Below are 13,258 nucleotides of genomic sequence, written 5' to 3' on the forward strand. Positions count from 1 at the left end.
ATTACACTCTTTTGATACTTTGCTAATGACAACCTCTGCTGCTAGGCATCAGTACCTTAAAATATCACACTGTATTTTTGAATGTCCTATTCTGCTTTGAGAAGATTATATAGTAATGCTGCAGAAGCTAAGCAAGAAAAATCCACTAGGCAGAGTTACCTGCAGAGCACTGAATTGTGTATGTAGAGTCATGAATTAGGGGTAGGAATGTCCATTTGTTTTACTGCAAATTACTGTTCCTGAGCTGTAGATGAAGTTTCCATACTTTACATCTGTGTTTTAGCATGTGATAAATTAAACCTCGGCTTACTAGAAATAAAATATTTCCTACTTGCCTGCTTTCTACTTTATAATTTTTTTTTAAGTACCCGTCCACTGCAGAGTGAGATTGTGATACTTTACAGTTTTCACTATTACTTGAAAGACTTGAAAGTTAAAATTGTATTAATTCATGCTTTTGACCATCATTATTATTGTAGGCCCTGTGGTTAGCTATATCTACATTCAAAAATCTCAATAACCTTTTCTTACTTTGAAAGCTGCTTTTAATTGCGGTGAGTGTCAGTCAGGCCTAAAATGGGCTACAACTTCCATTAGACCATGTCAGATAGAGGCTATTAGTTTTAATAGCATTTCTGCATAGGAAAACCTTAAAAGAAATAAATCTGGTTTTCATGCTTGCATAGAAGAGGAAACACTTTTCCAAGCCTGTGGTGAAATTCTTTCCATCTCTGCAAAGACTTGGATTTGTTGTTGCTTTCGGCATAGTGAGACATAGAAGGACTTGCAGGCTTTTCATACAGGTTGTGTGAGTTAGCAGTTCAAGAATTTCACCCACTGCTCTCGTTTTAGTCTGTAATTTTAAAAAGTCTTAATATTTGGCTTGCAGAAAGATTTGGAGATATGTTGTCAAGAAGGTGAAGTAGCATACAGAAGCTTGTTAATAACAGAATTTCTTCTCTCCCCATCTTCACTTTTAGGGGACAGTATCAGGAATTTGGAGAATTAAGTGACTGTGGTTTTGCTGTCATGGAAGAGCTCTGCTGCTAAATACTATCATAACTTTGTAGGCTTACTAGAACTATAATGCTGGCCCTAGAATTGAATTTTGTCCTATGATATTCTGCTGGTGTGATTGTCTTGCAAAGTCTGAAATGATCATCTTCCAAAGTTCATGTGTTGGAGAGTTCTTCTTCACATAATCTAATGCACTTAAGAGATGCTTTACTCTCTCCAGTTTAGTTATCAGGCCAAGAAAATCACATCAGATACCAAAGGAATTTGAATATAGTGATTTGTGTTTATTTACCTGACTTTTCAGAATCATCATGAATTGAACTTTGTAGTAATTTTAGAAAACACGTAAAATAAGAACACTGGCTTCAGGGCAAACTTTTTGTGTGTGGAACTGTTAGTAACTTCGTTGAAAGATACACAAGCTCTGCAGAGTTTGCTTCATTTTTGCTACTTGCTGCGTAAGTGCCTGAGTAAATATTTGTGGGATGGAAGCCAATGAGAGTGTTGTAACCAAGGAAAGCAAAGATTTTTTTTTTAATGATTATTAAAAAAGAAAAGTGGTTATATTAGTATTTGGCACAAATCCTTTTTTCTGCAGACCTTCTACTGCAGCTTTCTACTTTACCTTTTACAATAATTCGAGTTCTTCAGTTAAATGTGCTTAAATGATTATGTTACTATTTGGTTATCCACATTTTGGAGCAATAAATCTGGGGGTTATCTTTTAGGATGATTGTATTATTTTAGGTTTTTTTCATAGTCTTGCCTTTAAACAACTCTTCAAATATAACTTTTAATATGTTTTTGCAGATATTTAGCTGCCTCTGCAGAAAATTCCAATGATAACAGAACAGGCCCCACTGTGGACAAAAGTGTGGTATGTCTCACTGATTTTCAGCTTTGTTTTGTCCTAGTAAAGACTCTATTGCATATATGGACATAAACTGTTTTGAGTTAGAAATGTCATAAATTATTTTAGTGTTTGAAATATGAGAAATCAATGAATACTTTCAAGATGTTTAGTATGGCCTGCCTAATAAAATTATTGGAAAAACAGAATTTTACTTTATATAACAGGTTTTCCTGAATTGGATAAAATAGCTGAAACTGCCTGCTCTTTTTGTGGAAAAGGATTCCACAAAGTTTTTATCTTTAGAAATATCGAAGTGTTTGTGCAGCATATTTAGAGTGTTTTGTCTGTCTCAGATATGTACGCTAGCTTTGTGGCAACCATGGAGTCTGGACATGAGTGAGATGGGAAGCTTGAGCTTTCCAGCAACCCACCAGTTTAACTCCGGAGCTGGGCTTCCTGTGAACCGAAGTGGGAGGTGGCAGATAATGTACCAGGCTTGGGTATTCTCCTCCTTCCCAAGGGTGCCCCACAAGCTACTGGGAGTTGGGGCAATGAGGATCTGCATTTATAGAGCAGTTCACCTTGCAAGAAACATTTAGGAATTCTTTCAGTTAATGCTTCCCAAGCTCCCTGACAAGTCAGGTTTCTAGGAAGGTACACTAACGTGTTTGAAACAAGGCCTCCTTGGATTCTGTGTAAGTTCTGATGTAAATCAAGCTATTCCCTTAGAGTGGTTTGATATTTTAAAAATTCCATTCTTCCCAGAAAAAAATACTTGTCAAAAAATTGATGATTAACTAAAAGAAATCTTAGCTTTGACTATGATTTACTTTGTTAGTATTATGTTCTGCTATGTTTTCTGTTGAGAGTGGAAAAGAAGTAAATATCGATCTATGTTCCCTTTTCTCTTAAACTTGCAATATAAGGGTTTTAATGATATATGGCACTATCCAGAGAACGTTTGAAAGGGCAGGGAAACTGATTGTGTCCTTTATTGAGCAACTATATTAATTAATCATTGTAGTGTCTTGATTCTTTATGTATGTTGATGTGTTCCACACCTTTTTCTTTCCTCATGAGCATTTGACTGTTGATATAGTAAAATTTCAAAATAGAGCCAGACTTTCAAATATTTGAAGATACTTAAAACTGTGTGCTGGCTTTTGGTTGACTTGGAAGAGAATTACTGAATGGACTTCACATGATTAGTGGGATACAGGCAACTGTGTGTAGTTAAAGAACCCTCTGTAGTCCTGCCCATATTGTCAGATATATTTGAATGTCTTGTCATTTCCCAGTTTTGGGAGGTGAAGCTCTGGAAGAATTTGAGGGATATAGAGAGGTTTAAATAAATGTTAAGTTTTTACTGCAAGGTATTTTTACCCCACAGTTCTTTCTCAGCTGTTTTTCTTTCATTACATGCTGCAATGAAAACGGTAATGTTGGCACATGGTTAGCAAATTAATTAGTTCTGGAAATATAACACAAGATGTTACCTGGTCTATCTGATTTTGAAGTACTTGAGTGTCTTCTGGGAGAGACTGAGTGCCACAAATTTCCAGGAAATTCATTGTGTTTTGTGAGTGTGTAAAACTTAACAGAATTAGACCGTGAAGTTAAACAGAAAAGGAATTCAACATCCTTTTGCTGGATTTCAAACCTTTTTGAAGATCTCATTGTTTACTTTGGTTTAGTACTACCATAACCACCTGTCAACAGTTTAGATATTAAGAAAGAGGAGATTAACAGATTCTTTTGCACTGGATCTTAGCTTTTCTTCATTGCTCAGGGTGCAGAACCAGATGCGCTATGCTGTAGTGACTAAGAGAAAAAAAATAAAAAGAAAAAAGTGTGACAGTTTCAAAGGGATTTTTCTTGACTTCTCTGCTGTATACAGGCTTTTCTGTAGTACTTTCCTCCCCTGCTTCCTACTCAAAGTGGAAGCTGAGAACAAACTAAAACTTAAAGGAATGCTTTTATACTGAGTTAATTGTAACTCAGGATATTCTTAAGGTATTATTTAGTCTGTTGATATCAGATTGTACAAAACTAGTCCGGAAGCCTGTTGTCTTGTACTGATATAATTAGACTGCTCAGCAAGCTTAGATAGGCCCCTTGGGGTACAGCCCTCTGTGAGAACATCCAGAGACAGAAAGAAGCAAGAGGATGCAATAGCTGTCCAAATGAGTAGGAGCCAGTACAGAAATGCCTCAGTTGCCAGATGTCTTTTTGAACCTGTTCTTCATCTATCCCATTTAGTTCCTCTCTGCACCCTGTCTGGAAGGGCTATAACATGAATAACCAAGAAATGAAAGAGCAGTTACATGGAAACTTCTTTATCCTCTGTTTTGTCGTTTGACATTTGCTGTGGTCCTTTTTTACTAAAGTGAGAGATGGCCTTTAAGTAGTCTTGCTTCTTGCTTTATTTCTGATTGGTTCATGCTAAGGAGGTAAGTGTGTTGTGTACTGGTCCTCCTTCCTCAAAGTTTAGATTTAGAGGCCATCTCTGTGATTTTTGACTACAACCATTGCCTGATCCATATAGTGTTATGTTCTATGTCACACTAGTAATTCTTTTTTCCAGAGCTGCTCTGTAAGTGCTGAGATGTCTAATTTTTGGAGGTTTTTTTATTTTTTGGAGTTAAACCAGGAAACAAGAAAGTAAAAGATCGGAACCACTTGAATATGTTGCTTTGAAGAGAGTCTAGATTAGGAATATAATTCTTCTTTATGCAGTTCCAAGAGCGTTGAGAGAAACATGGAAGAACTAAATAGGCTGAAATCCTGACAAGATCAGTGGAAAGGTTTATAGTGAATCAACACGATTGACTTAATGAGTTGAAACCAACTTGTTAACTGAGGATTTTGGTGATGTTGGATTGGGATTATTGTGCCCAGAGATTCAGTAGAAGGTAGATATTTTAAGACTACATGAAAAGACTGAATTTTTTAATTTATCCTGCTGGCAAACAGTACACGCTGTACAGTAATGTTCTGTATTAGCAGCTAAAGTTTATTACTATTTTTCAAACCTTAGTACAGTTCTAGCTGTAAAAGTGATCTCTGACTAAACAGATGTTAAGAGCATTTTCTCCCCATTGCTGATAACTGACAGGCCTGGTTCTGCTTCTTGAACTTGTTGGGAGCTTGAAGATGCATTGCAAAATACATGTTCATGCTAGAAGAAGAAATTTTGAGGCTAACTAAAATGCTTTCTTATATCTTTGCAGTAATATCTTTAGTCAGATTCTGAAGATACATAAGCCAAGGAGAATTTGATTTAGCTTAGCCCTGTGAATTTTGATGATACCCTAAAATTTTGTGTGCATGCAAATGACAAAACGGTGTTGTTTCTTGTAATTAAATTTCTTAGCATTTGGGGTGGGGGGCATCACATTTTAATAAGGTAAACAGTTAGTGTTTTGATAGGAGAGAGTAAACTGTGATACAACCTGAGCGGAACTGAATATTCTGAAATGCTTTTTTTAAGTTTTTAAATTTAATGCATGTACTTTCATGTACAAATATGTATTTAAAGCTGGAAAATATGCAGAAGATGATCTATGAGTTGGAAGAACAGCTACATAATGAAATGCAGTTGAAAGATGAAATGGAGCAAAAGTGCAGGTGAGACTTTGAACTTTAATTGTTTACATAATTTAAATACATCTAACACTTCAGTTCTATGTTACTGCTTTAGGGATTACCAGAATAATGCTAAGAATGGTATTGTAGTTCTCCAAGGGAGTTCCAGGCACAGGTTTAAGTAATTCTAAAATTTTCTTGAGTACAGTATGAAGAAAGTGTTTTCTTTTCATTGACACCTGTGTAACACACATTCTTTCTGAACACTTGAGTGTTTGAGTTTATCTGATATTTCTGTATTCAGATGTTTTATTACACTGAGGTAAACACTGATCATGCTGATTTTTTTGAAGATAAGATACTGTATGTATGGCATATATTAGATAATTAAAATTACCTAGCTGGTTTCTAAATACAGGGTACTTGTTAGAAAACCTTTTTTTTCCTGTGACTGACAGATAAGAACAGCTATTTGCTTTCCAAAGTTCTTTCTGCCATGTTGAAAGAAGTAGCTATGTGAGAATTTGCATTTTTCTTGCAGCTACACTTACAAACAAACAGTTGGGATTCTTACTTTCTCATAACCAGGCATTTTTGCTTAGATTCATGCAAACTAAATTCCCCTTCAGTCAGTTCTCTTTTTGAAGTCTTTTCCTGAAGGACTAAATAATGCCAGGAGGCAACATAGGTATAGGATACAGGAAGAATTTAGACTTGTGAATTAGGACCAAAGTGTGTAGCTGTACAAGCTACTCATGTGTAAACTGGTAACCAAAGTGGTCTGGTGGGAATTTAGGCTGTGTGACACTGTTGCTTGCTTCAACACAACCTCACTGTTCACACGTTCTGCTTGCTTTCCACAAGCAGGACATACCTTGCTTGAAGGATATTCAGTAACTGTCTTCCTGCAGTACTACTGAAGTTGTCAGAACACAACAGTGTGTCTTCTGGTATGTCATACCATTCACTGCAGATTTAGTAGATAGGATATATTGCTGTAACTGCTCCTTTTTGTACCTCCCAGGTAGCATTGTCTGGGTCCTTTTTGTTACCTCTTTGAAGAGGGCTAGCTAGCTACAAAAATGCAGTGCGTGTGTCAATGTTACTGCCAGATAACCTCACTCTATAGTCCAGTGTTCTAATACATTGCTTCGAAAGAGGCGCTTTCAAATAATATTATTCAGATATCTTTATCTGTAATAGGGAACTCCTTACTGTTGAATTAATGAACTATTTTAGGTACTTGGAAAGTCACAACAAGAGGAAGTTTTAGCAGTTTACCAGGGTATTCTAATTTTAAGGATAACCTGTTGTGTACATACTCTGTTTTACATTTGCAGATAAAGGAATAAAATGTGGCACCTAAAGTTTTGCATATTTAATCTGCAACAAAGTTGATAAATACTTAATATATTTTACAAATTATTTCCAATGGTTGATTGTCTTCTTCAGTTCTAAATGTTCATTACAAAACAGCATTAGTCAAAATGTAAATGTTCACTTTAGTAACGGTCACAAATTGTTTCACTAGAAAAACTATGTATAATGTATTTTGTTTAATGAGCTTGTTTTATTTTAGATCTTCAAACATAAAACTTGACAAGATAATGAAAGAACTGGATGAAGAGGTAATTTTTTTCCTCACTGAAGCCAACTCAAGTGGGTAGAGAGTGGAGTAAAGGATAGTACTTTCGTGATTCCAAGATATATCTTCTGTGACTAAAAACTGTGACTGAGTTTAAGTTGGGGACCAAACCATCATGTTTCAATATGTTGTTTTTATTTGTACACATATTAAAAGCTTTTGCTTTCTGTAAATCATGCTGATTTATGTTTCCTCTGCTAAATATTTTGCTTAGTCTTACTTATCGCAATTTCTCTGGAGTTTATCAAAGTCAATTACTATAAAAATTAATATACAGATTATTTTCTACTGAGTCCTTATGTTGTCTCTTAATAATAATTTTAATGATTACTTTATATTTAATCATAGTAACAACAATTTTTCTAGTAATTTCATAAATTTGTCATACAGAAGTTAAAAAATACATAGTTTCTGAAAACATTTTCAAGAAAGCCAGAACTCATTCATTGGAAACAATGCATCAGTTTCCTTGATCAATTAGTTGCAGGGATACTTTAGGTTTAGAGTTCATTCCGTAAAATATAAGTAGAAAATACAGTTGCTTCTAATTTTAGGGAAATCAGAGGAAGAACTTGGAAACAACAGTGTCTCAGATTGAGAAGGAAAAGATGGTATTGCAACATAAGATAAATGAGTATCAAAGAAAATTTGAACAAGAGAATGAAAGAAGACGAAATGTGGAAAATGAAGGTATGCCATACTGTCCAAGCATTAACACTGATGAGGTATATGATATGTTTTGAGATATAATATACTACCATGACATCCTAAGTGCTACCCAACTTTAAAGATATCTTTTCAAATAATGAACACAAATTTTGAGTTTATTTTTTGTCTGAACACAATATTTTTGTTCTTATTTTCAAATTCTATTCTCTGCAGTGTGAGAAATGCCAGGAATTTTTTAGAGCATGTTTGTGTAAAAAAACCCCAAGAACTAAACCCTAAGGATGTTTTTTAATCTGCTGTGTTAATGGTGCAATTTCTCTTTAGTGTCCACACTAAAAGATCAGATGGAAGACTTGAAAAAAATCAGCCAGCATTCACAAATTTCAAATGAGAAGATAACACAATTACAAAAACAAGTATGTTGCTTCTGTTCTTTGTATTCATTATTTCTTAGATTTCAGCATTCAAATGTATTGAGCATGCAAATGTAACAAAACTGGTCCCAATAATTTTTATATTTGAGAATCTTGTCTGGTTTATTTTAACAGCTAGAAGAAGCAAATGATTTGCTGAGGACAGAATCTGATACAGCAGCAAGACTGAGGAAGGGTAACACAGAAATGAGCAAGTCATTAAGTCAGTTAGAATCACTGAATAGAGAACTGCAGGAAAGGTGCAGAGTTCTGGAAAGCACAAAACTGCAGGTGGAGAAAGATTATTACCAACTGCAAGCAGCTTTGGAGTCGGAACGAAGGGACAAAAGTCATGGATCTGAAATGATTGGAGAGCTACAGGGTAATTCTTCTGTATTTATACTTTACCAAAAAAGTGGTGATAAGCCTACTTTGTTAAATAAAGGAAGGAAAGCCAACCTGCAAACCAATTCTGACTTAAAAATTTCTGAAGATTGGATCTTATTTCCTGATTATGTCTAAGCAGCTCTTGGGAGGGAGGGAGAGTATCAAAACCAAAGAGTGGCAAACAGTGATTGTGAATCTGGGGCTTCCCTGACTAAAAGTCTGAGTCCAGTGGTACAAAAATATGAACAGCTGATGCAGTGCTAGAGAAGACACACCACTCTATCTTACTGCCTTGTGCAGTTGCCACGTTGATGTATCCTGCGCTTTCTCTTGTTTTGTATGTGGAGAAAGCGATCCTGTTAAATTGCATTGTTTTATTATGATTCTACATTACTTTATAAGCAAGATGAAGGGCATAGTAAGGGATGCAGATGTGGAATCCCTTTTTTCAGGATGCTTGGAACTTCCTACCATTTGTACTGATTCTTCATACCGGAAACTATTCAGATACATTAGTTCATGACTGTGTCTCTGCTAATGGATCGTGTCTCTTAACTTCTTGTTTTAAGCCATCTGTCTGGAGTACTGAGTTTCCACAAGGCACAGTCTTTGGATGAGGACTTTTCCTTTCCATACTAAAAGGGATCTTACAAGACGGAGACTTTTTACCAGGGTCTGTAGTTTCAGGACAAGGGGCAATGGTTTTAAATTGAAAGCAAATAGATATAGGAAGAAACTTTTTACAATAAGGATGGTGAGACCCTGGGACAGGTTGCCCGGAGAAATTGTTGTTGCCCTGTCCCTGGAAGTCTTCCAGGCTGGGTTGGATGGGGCTTTGAGCAATGTGGTCTAGTGAAAGATGATCCTGCATGTGGCAGGGAGTTTGAACTAGATGATCTTCAAAAGTGTCTTCCAACCTGTGTGGAGGTGATGCTACTTAGTGTTTAGTGTAAACTTCTGATGCCGCACAGGGGCTTGCGGTAGATGCTGTGCGGTATGGGGAATAGTTCCTTTAGCTGTGTCAGAGCACTTAAAATCATAGAGTGGTTTCAGCTGGAAAAGACTCTAAGATCATTGAGTCCAACTGTCAACCCAGTGCTGCCAAGTCCACCACTAACCCATGTTCCTAAGTGCCGCATTCACATGGTTTTTGAACACTTCCAGGAATGGTGATTCCACCACTTCCCTGGGCAGCCTGTTCCAATGCCTGACTACCCTTTCTGTGAAGAAATTTTTCCTAATACCCAATCTAAACCTCCCCTGGTGCCATCTTGTAGATGGGTGTCACATTTGCTCACCTCCAGTCAACTGGGACCTCCCCGTGATTTGAGTCACAGTTAGGTAAATACATATTGTGTTAGTACCTGTAGATCCATTTGAGACTAACTTTCTGTGTAATGTGCCTTATCTACGTATTAGCGAAATTAGCGTCGGAAGAGGTGCTTGTTGCATAGCATAGCAGAACTTGGATTAATGGAAGACATTTTGCATATTAGATATGGGAAGTGATGGAAGGCAGGTACCAATTTTTGCATGTGATTGGTTTTTGTGAATTGTTACTGATGGCATGCATAGGCATGGCTAAAAAGGTCAATTTCCTCTACAATCTGCAGCCTTTGCATGGCTGAAAATTTTGAAGCTGTAAATATTTTATGGGCCCAGAAATCAATAAAGGTTGAAAAGCCAATTGATCTAAGTCAAGTAACTAATATTGAGTGGTATTTAATTTCTTGTGGCAGTTCGGATTACAACTTTACAAGAAGAAGTAAAAAACATTAAAAACAATCTCGAAAGAGTGGAAGCGGAAAGAAAACAAGTACAGGATATGCTTAATCATTCAGAAAAGGTATGGTAAAATGGTGTTGAGACTGATGTTCTTTGTCAGCTTTTGACTGTATTTTCACGTAGTATTTATTGAGGTTTCCAATTCATATGTTATTCCTCTAAATTAGCCTTATGTTAAAATTATTAACTAAATAGTGATAATTTACAGTCTCATGTGGATGGTCTCACAAGTCCTCGGGTAGTTCTTACTTGTAGCATTGGGCATAAAAGTATCATTTGTCGTTCACTATCACTGATTCAAAGATCCAGCCCTTCTGCTGCTAGCAAGGAATTTTTTCTGCCTGCCTAACTATTGTTGCAGAGAGTTGCCTGTGAAACTCTATGAACTTTTAAAAAGCTGAAATTTATATTTCTGCTTTTACTGGATTTTAATTTGATTGTAACAGTGCCAGGCCTTTTGATCAACTTTGGAGCTGAAGCGTTTCGATTTTTCTGTCTATCCTTCCTTCTGAATGGTAGCAGCATGTTCCCCTAATGTCTCTGATCCCCTCCATAAGATGGAGAAACAAGTAAAGAAGAGTAAAAGGAAATCCTACACCCTTTCTCCAGACAGACTATGTAGTTAGCTCTGTGTTTTGAAGTCAGGTAAAACCTTACTGTGCTGTGCAGTCTATGCAAATAAACCAGAGAGATGTGACTATCTATGAGGGAAGGGGCAAGCAATTCTAATTTGATGTTACATGAAGCAGCTATTCAAAGGCAAGTCCCTGTCTCTTAGAGCTCATCTCCAGTGCTTGTTTCATGAGTTACTGTTAATGGCCGGCAGTTCTAGCAATGAAATAACAGAATGGCATCCAGGTAACAGTAAATCAGATTCCTGTGTGCACTAGTGTTTTTAGTGCATTAGTTGTGTGTTTCTAATTTAAATGATTCCTGTGTGCACTAGTGTTTTCAGTGCATTAGTTGTATGTTTCTAATTTAAATGACTACTTACTATTCAAACGGAGAAATTTCCATTACAAGTTTGTAGACTACTGAAAAAAGTTAATGAAGTTTTCTCCAGAGCGCTGAGTACAGGTTTTATCCGTTACCATTTTTTATTAAGCATGGAAAATAACATTGATAATTTCTTGATAACAAAAAGTTAACAGTAAAGAAGGGAATAAAGGAAATGTGATTCCCTCAGGTATTATAGAAACCTTACAACTTTTTTTCTTATCCTTAGGAAAAGAATAATTTAGAGATAGATTTGAACTACAAGCTCAAATCATTACAAGACAGATTAGAACAGGAGGTCAATGAGCACAAAGTGACTAAAGCTCGGTTAACTGACAAACATCAGTCAATAGAGGAGGCAAGATCAGTTGCAATGTGTGGTAAGTGTTTCTTGCAAGTCTCAGGTAAATACATATTAAAAGTTATTTTTATTATGACACCTCAAAACACATTGTCTTAAAATGTAGTACTCTTACACAAGTCTTTAATCCCTTGTGTAAAGAAAATGCGTATTGAAATCTTAAAACACAAAAACTACACATTTAAAATTATTTTCTCTGGTATGGTACCTATTCCATAAAAATTGCATCGTTTCTTAATGTTTTGGGTGTCTTACTGCATTTGCAATTCAAAGCCTTCCTTGGCTTCTAAAATTCTATTGATTCTTGAAATTCTGGCTAATGCTAAACAGAATTGAAAGAATGCATTATCAAGACAGATGTCTTAGAGCAATCATTCCTGTGTAACTGCATTAAAAATATCGATGTTAGGCTTGTGTGAAGTGGGAAGTTACTTTTAGAGATACATGTCCATGAATCTTGATCTCTTAGTTAAATATGTCAGGTTTTCTTTGTGAAGCTCATCAGTACCTAAATGTGACTTTTCAGAGAACTAACACGAATGGTAGCATTTCTTTTCTTTTGCTCTACTATCCATTCATGAGAATGAAACTTTGCCTTTACTTCATAATGATTACTTCATGAGTCTGCATTCTTTTATTTATAGTTCAGTTGTCATGATAACATTCCAGTGCTTTGATTGCAGATTGGAATTATATTTCTTTTTTAGTGTCCCTTGTAATAATGCCAGGAACTTTGTACTCAGTAATCAGTCCATCTAATAGCAAAAGAGCTTAAATAGCTGAACAAAAGTGTCTGAAAAATATTAGGATATTTAAGACTGTGTTTACAAAAGCATGTCTGCAGATGCTATGTATTAATTTTTGCTGTATTTCTTTCCTTAATCTTTTTTAGAAATGGAAAAAAAGGTAAAGGAAGAACGGGCAGCAAGAGAAAAGGCAGAAAATCGAATAGTTCAAGCTGAAAAACAGTGTTCCATGTTGGACTTTGATCTGAAACAATCTCAGCAGAAACTGGAACACCTTCTTCAGCAAAAGGAGAGACTGGAAGATGAAGTAAGCAAAATGTTCATCCCTAACAATTTTCTATAAAGATAAGAAAATTAGGGTTGCACTCAGAAATAGAAAAGTAAATTCACTTAAACTGAGCTCCTTGTATAATACACCTCTCAGCAGAATTGAAGATTGTTGTTGACCTAAATAGGGTTAGGTACTTTATACTTGTTTCTTAGCTCTTGCATGCCTTACATATTTGAGCCCTCAATTTAATATAAAGCAATTTTTTGTGTTTTCTCTTTTTTAAAAGAAAAATCTTACTTGTGAATTTGACAGTTACTTGTGAATTGTGTAGTCTGATTGGATGGTTTGCAGATCTGAGTGTATTCTCTAGAGAAGGTTTTGTTCAAGGAATTGCAATTAGAATATTGGGGGTGAAGACGGTGAAGACTAGGTTCTAAGAATAACAGTTTCATTCTTGCATTTTCATGACAGGACACTGGGAATGAAGGTTTTAACACCTTTCTTACAGGTCATAACACCTAACTTACAGG

General features: G+C 35.8%; 1 protein-coding gene across 5 annotated transcripts in view; it reads left to right on the forward strand.

Moving 5' to 3' along the window:
* Window positions 1–13,258, forward strand: part of ROCK1 (Rho associated coiled-coil containing protein kinase 1) — an 88,390-nt gene that overhangs the window by 44,946 nt on the left and 30,186 nt on the right. For all 5 annotated transcript variants that reach the window (XR_003542574.2, XR_003542573.2, XM_027731235.2 and 2 more), the window contains 9 exons: window positions 1,828–1,894; window positions 5,409–5,497; window positions 7,035–7,083; window positions 7,655–7,790; window positions 8,094–8,185; window positions 8,318–8,564; window positions 10,309–10,415; window positions 11,580–11,730; window positions 12,604–12,764. Coding sequence is in view for 3 of the 5 variants with exons in the window: in XM_027731235.2 (XP_027587036.1) it covers window positions 1,828–1,894; window positions 5,409–5,497; window positions 7,035–7,083; window positions 7,655–7,790; window positions 8,094–8,185; window positions 8,318–8,564; window positions 10,309–10,415; window positions 11,580–11,730; window positions 12,604–12,764 (1,099 nt within the window). In the remaining 2 variants the exon portion in view is untranslated. The remainder of the gene's footprint in view (window positions 1–1,827; window positions 1,895–5,408; window positions 5,498–7,034; window positions 7,084–7,654; window positions 7,791–8,093; window positions 8,186–8,317; window positions 8,565–10,308; window positions 10,416–11,579; window positions 11,731–12,603; window positions 12,765–13,258) is intronic.

Source organism: Pipra filicauda, unplaced genomic scaffold, assembly GCF_003945595.2.
Source record: "Pipra filicauda isolate LSUMZ 115617 unplaced genomic scaffold, ASM394559v2 scaffold154_size2910363_pilon, whole genome shotgun sequence".
In the NCBI taxonomy this organism is placed as follows: domain Eukaryota; kingdom Metazoa; phylum Chordata; class Aves; order Passeriformes; family Pipridae; genus Pipra; species Pipra filicauda.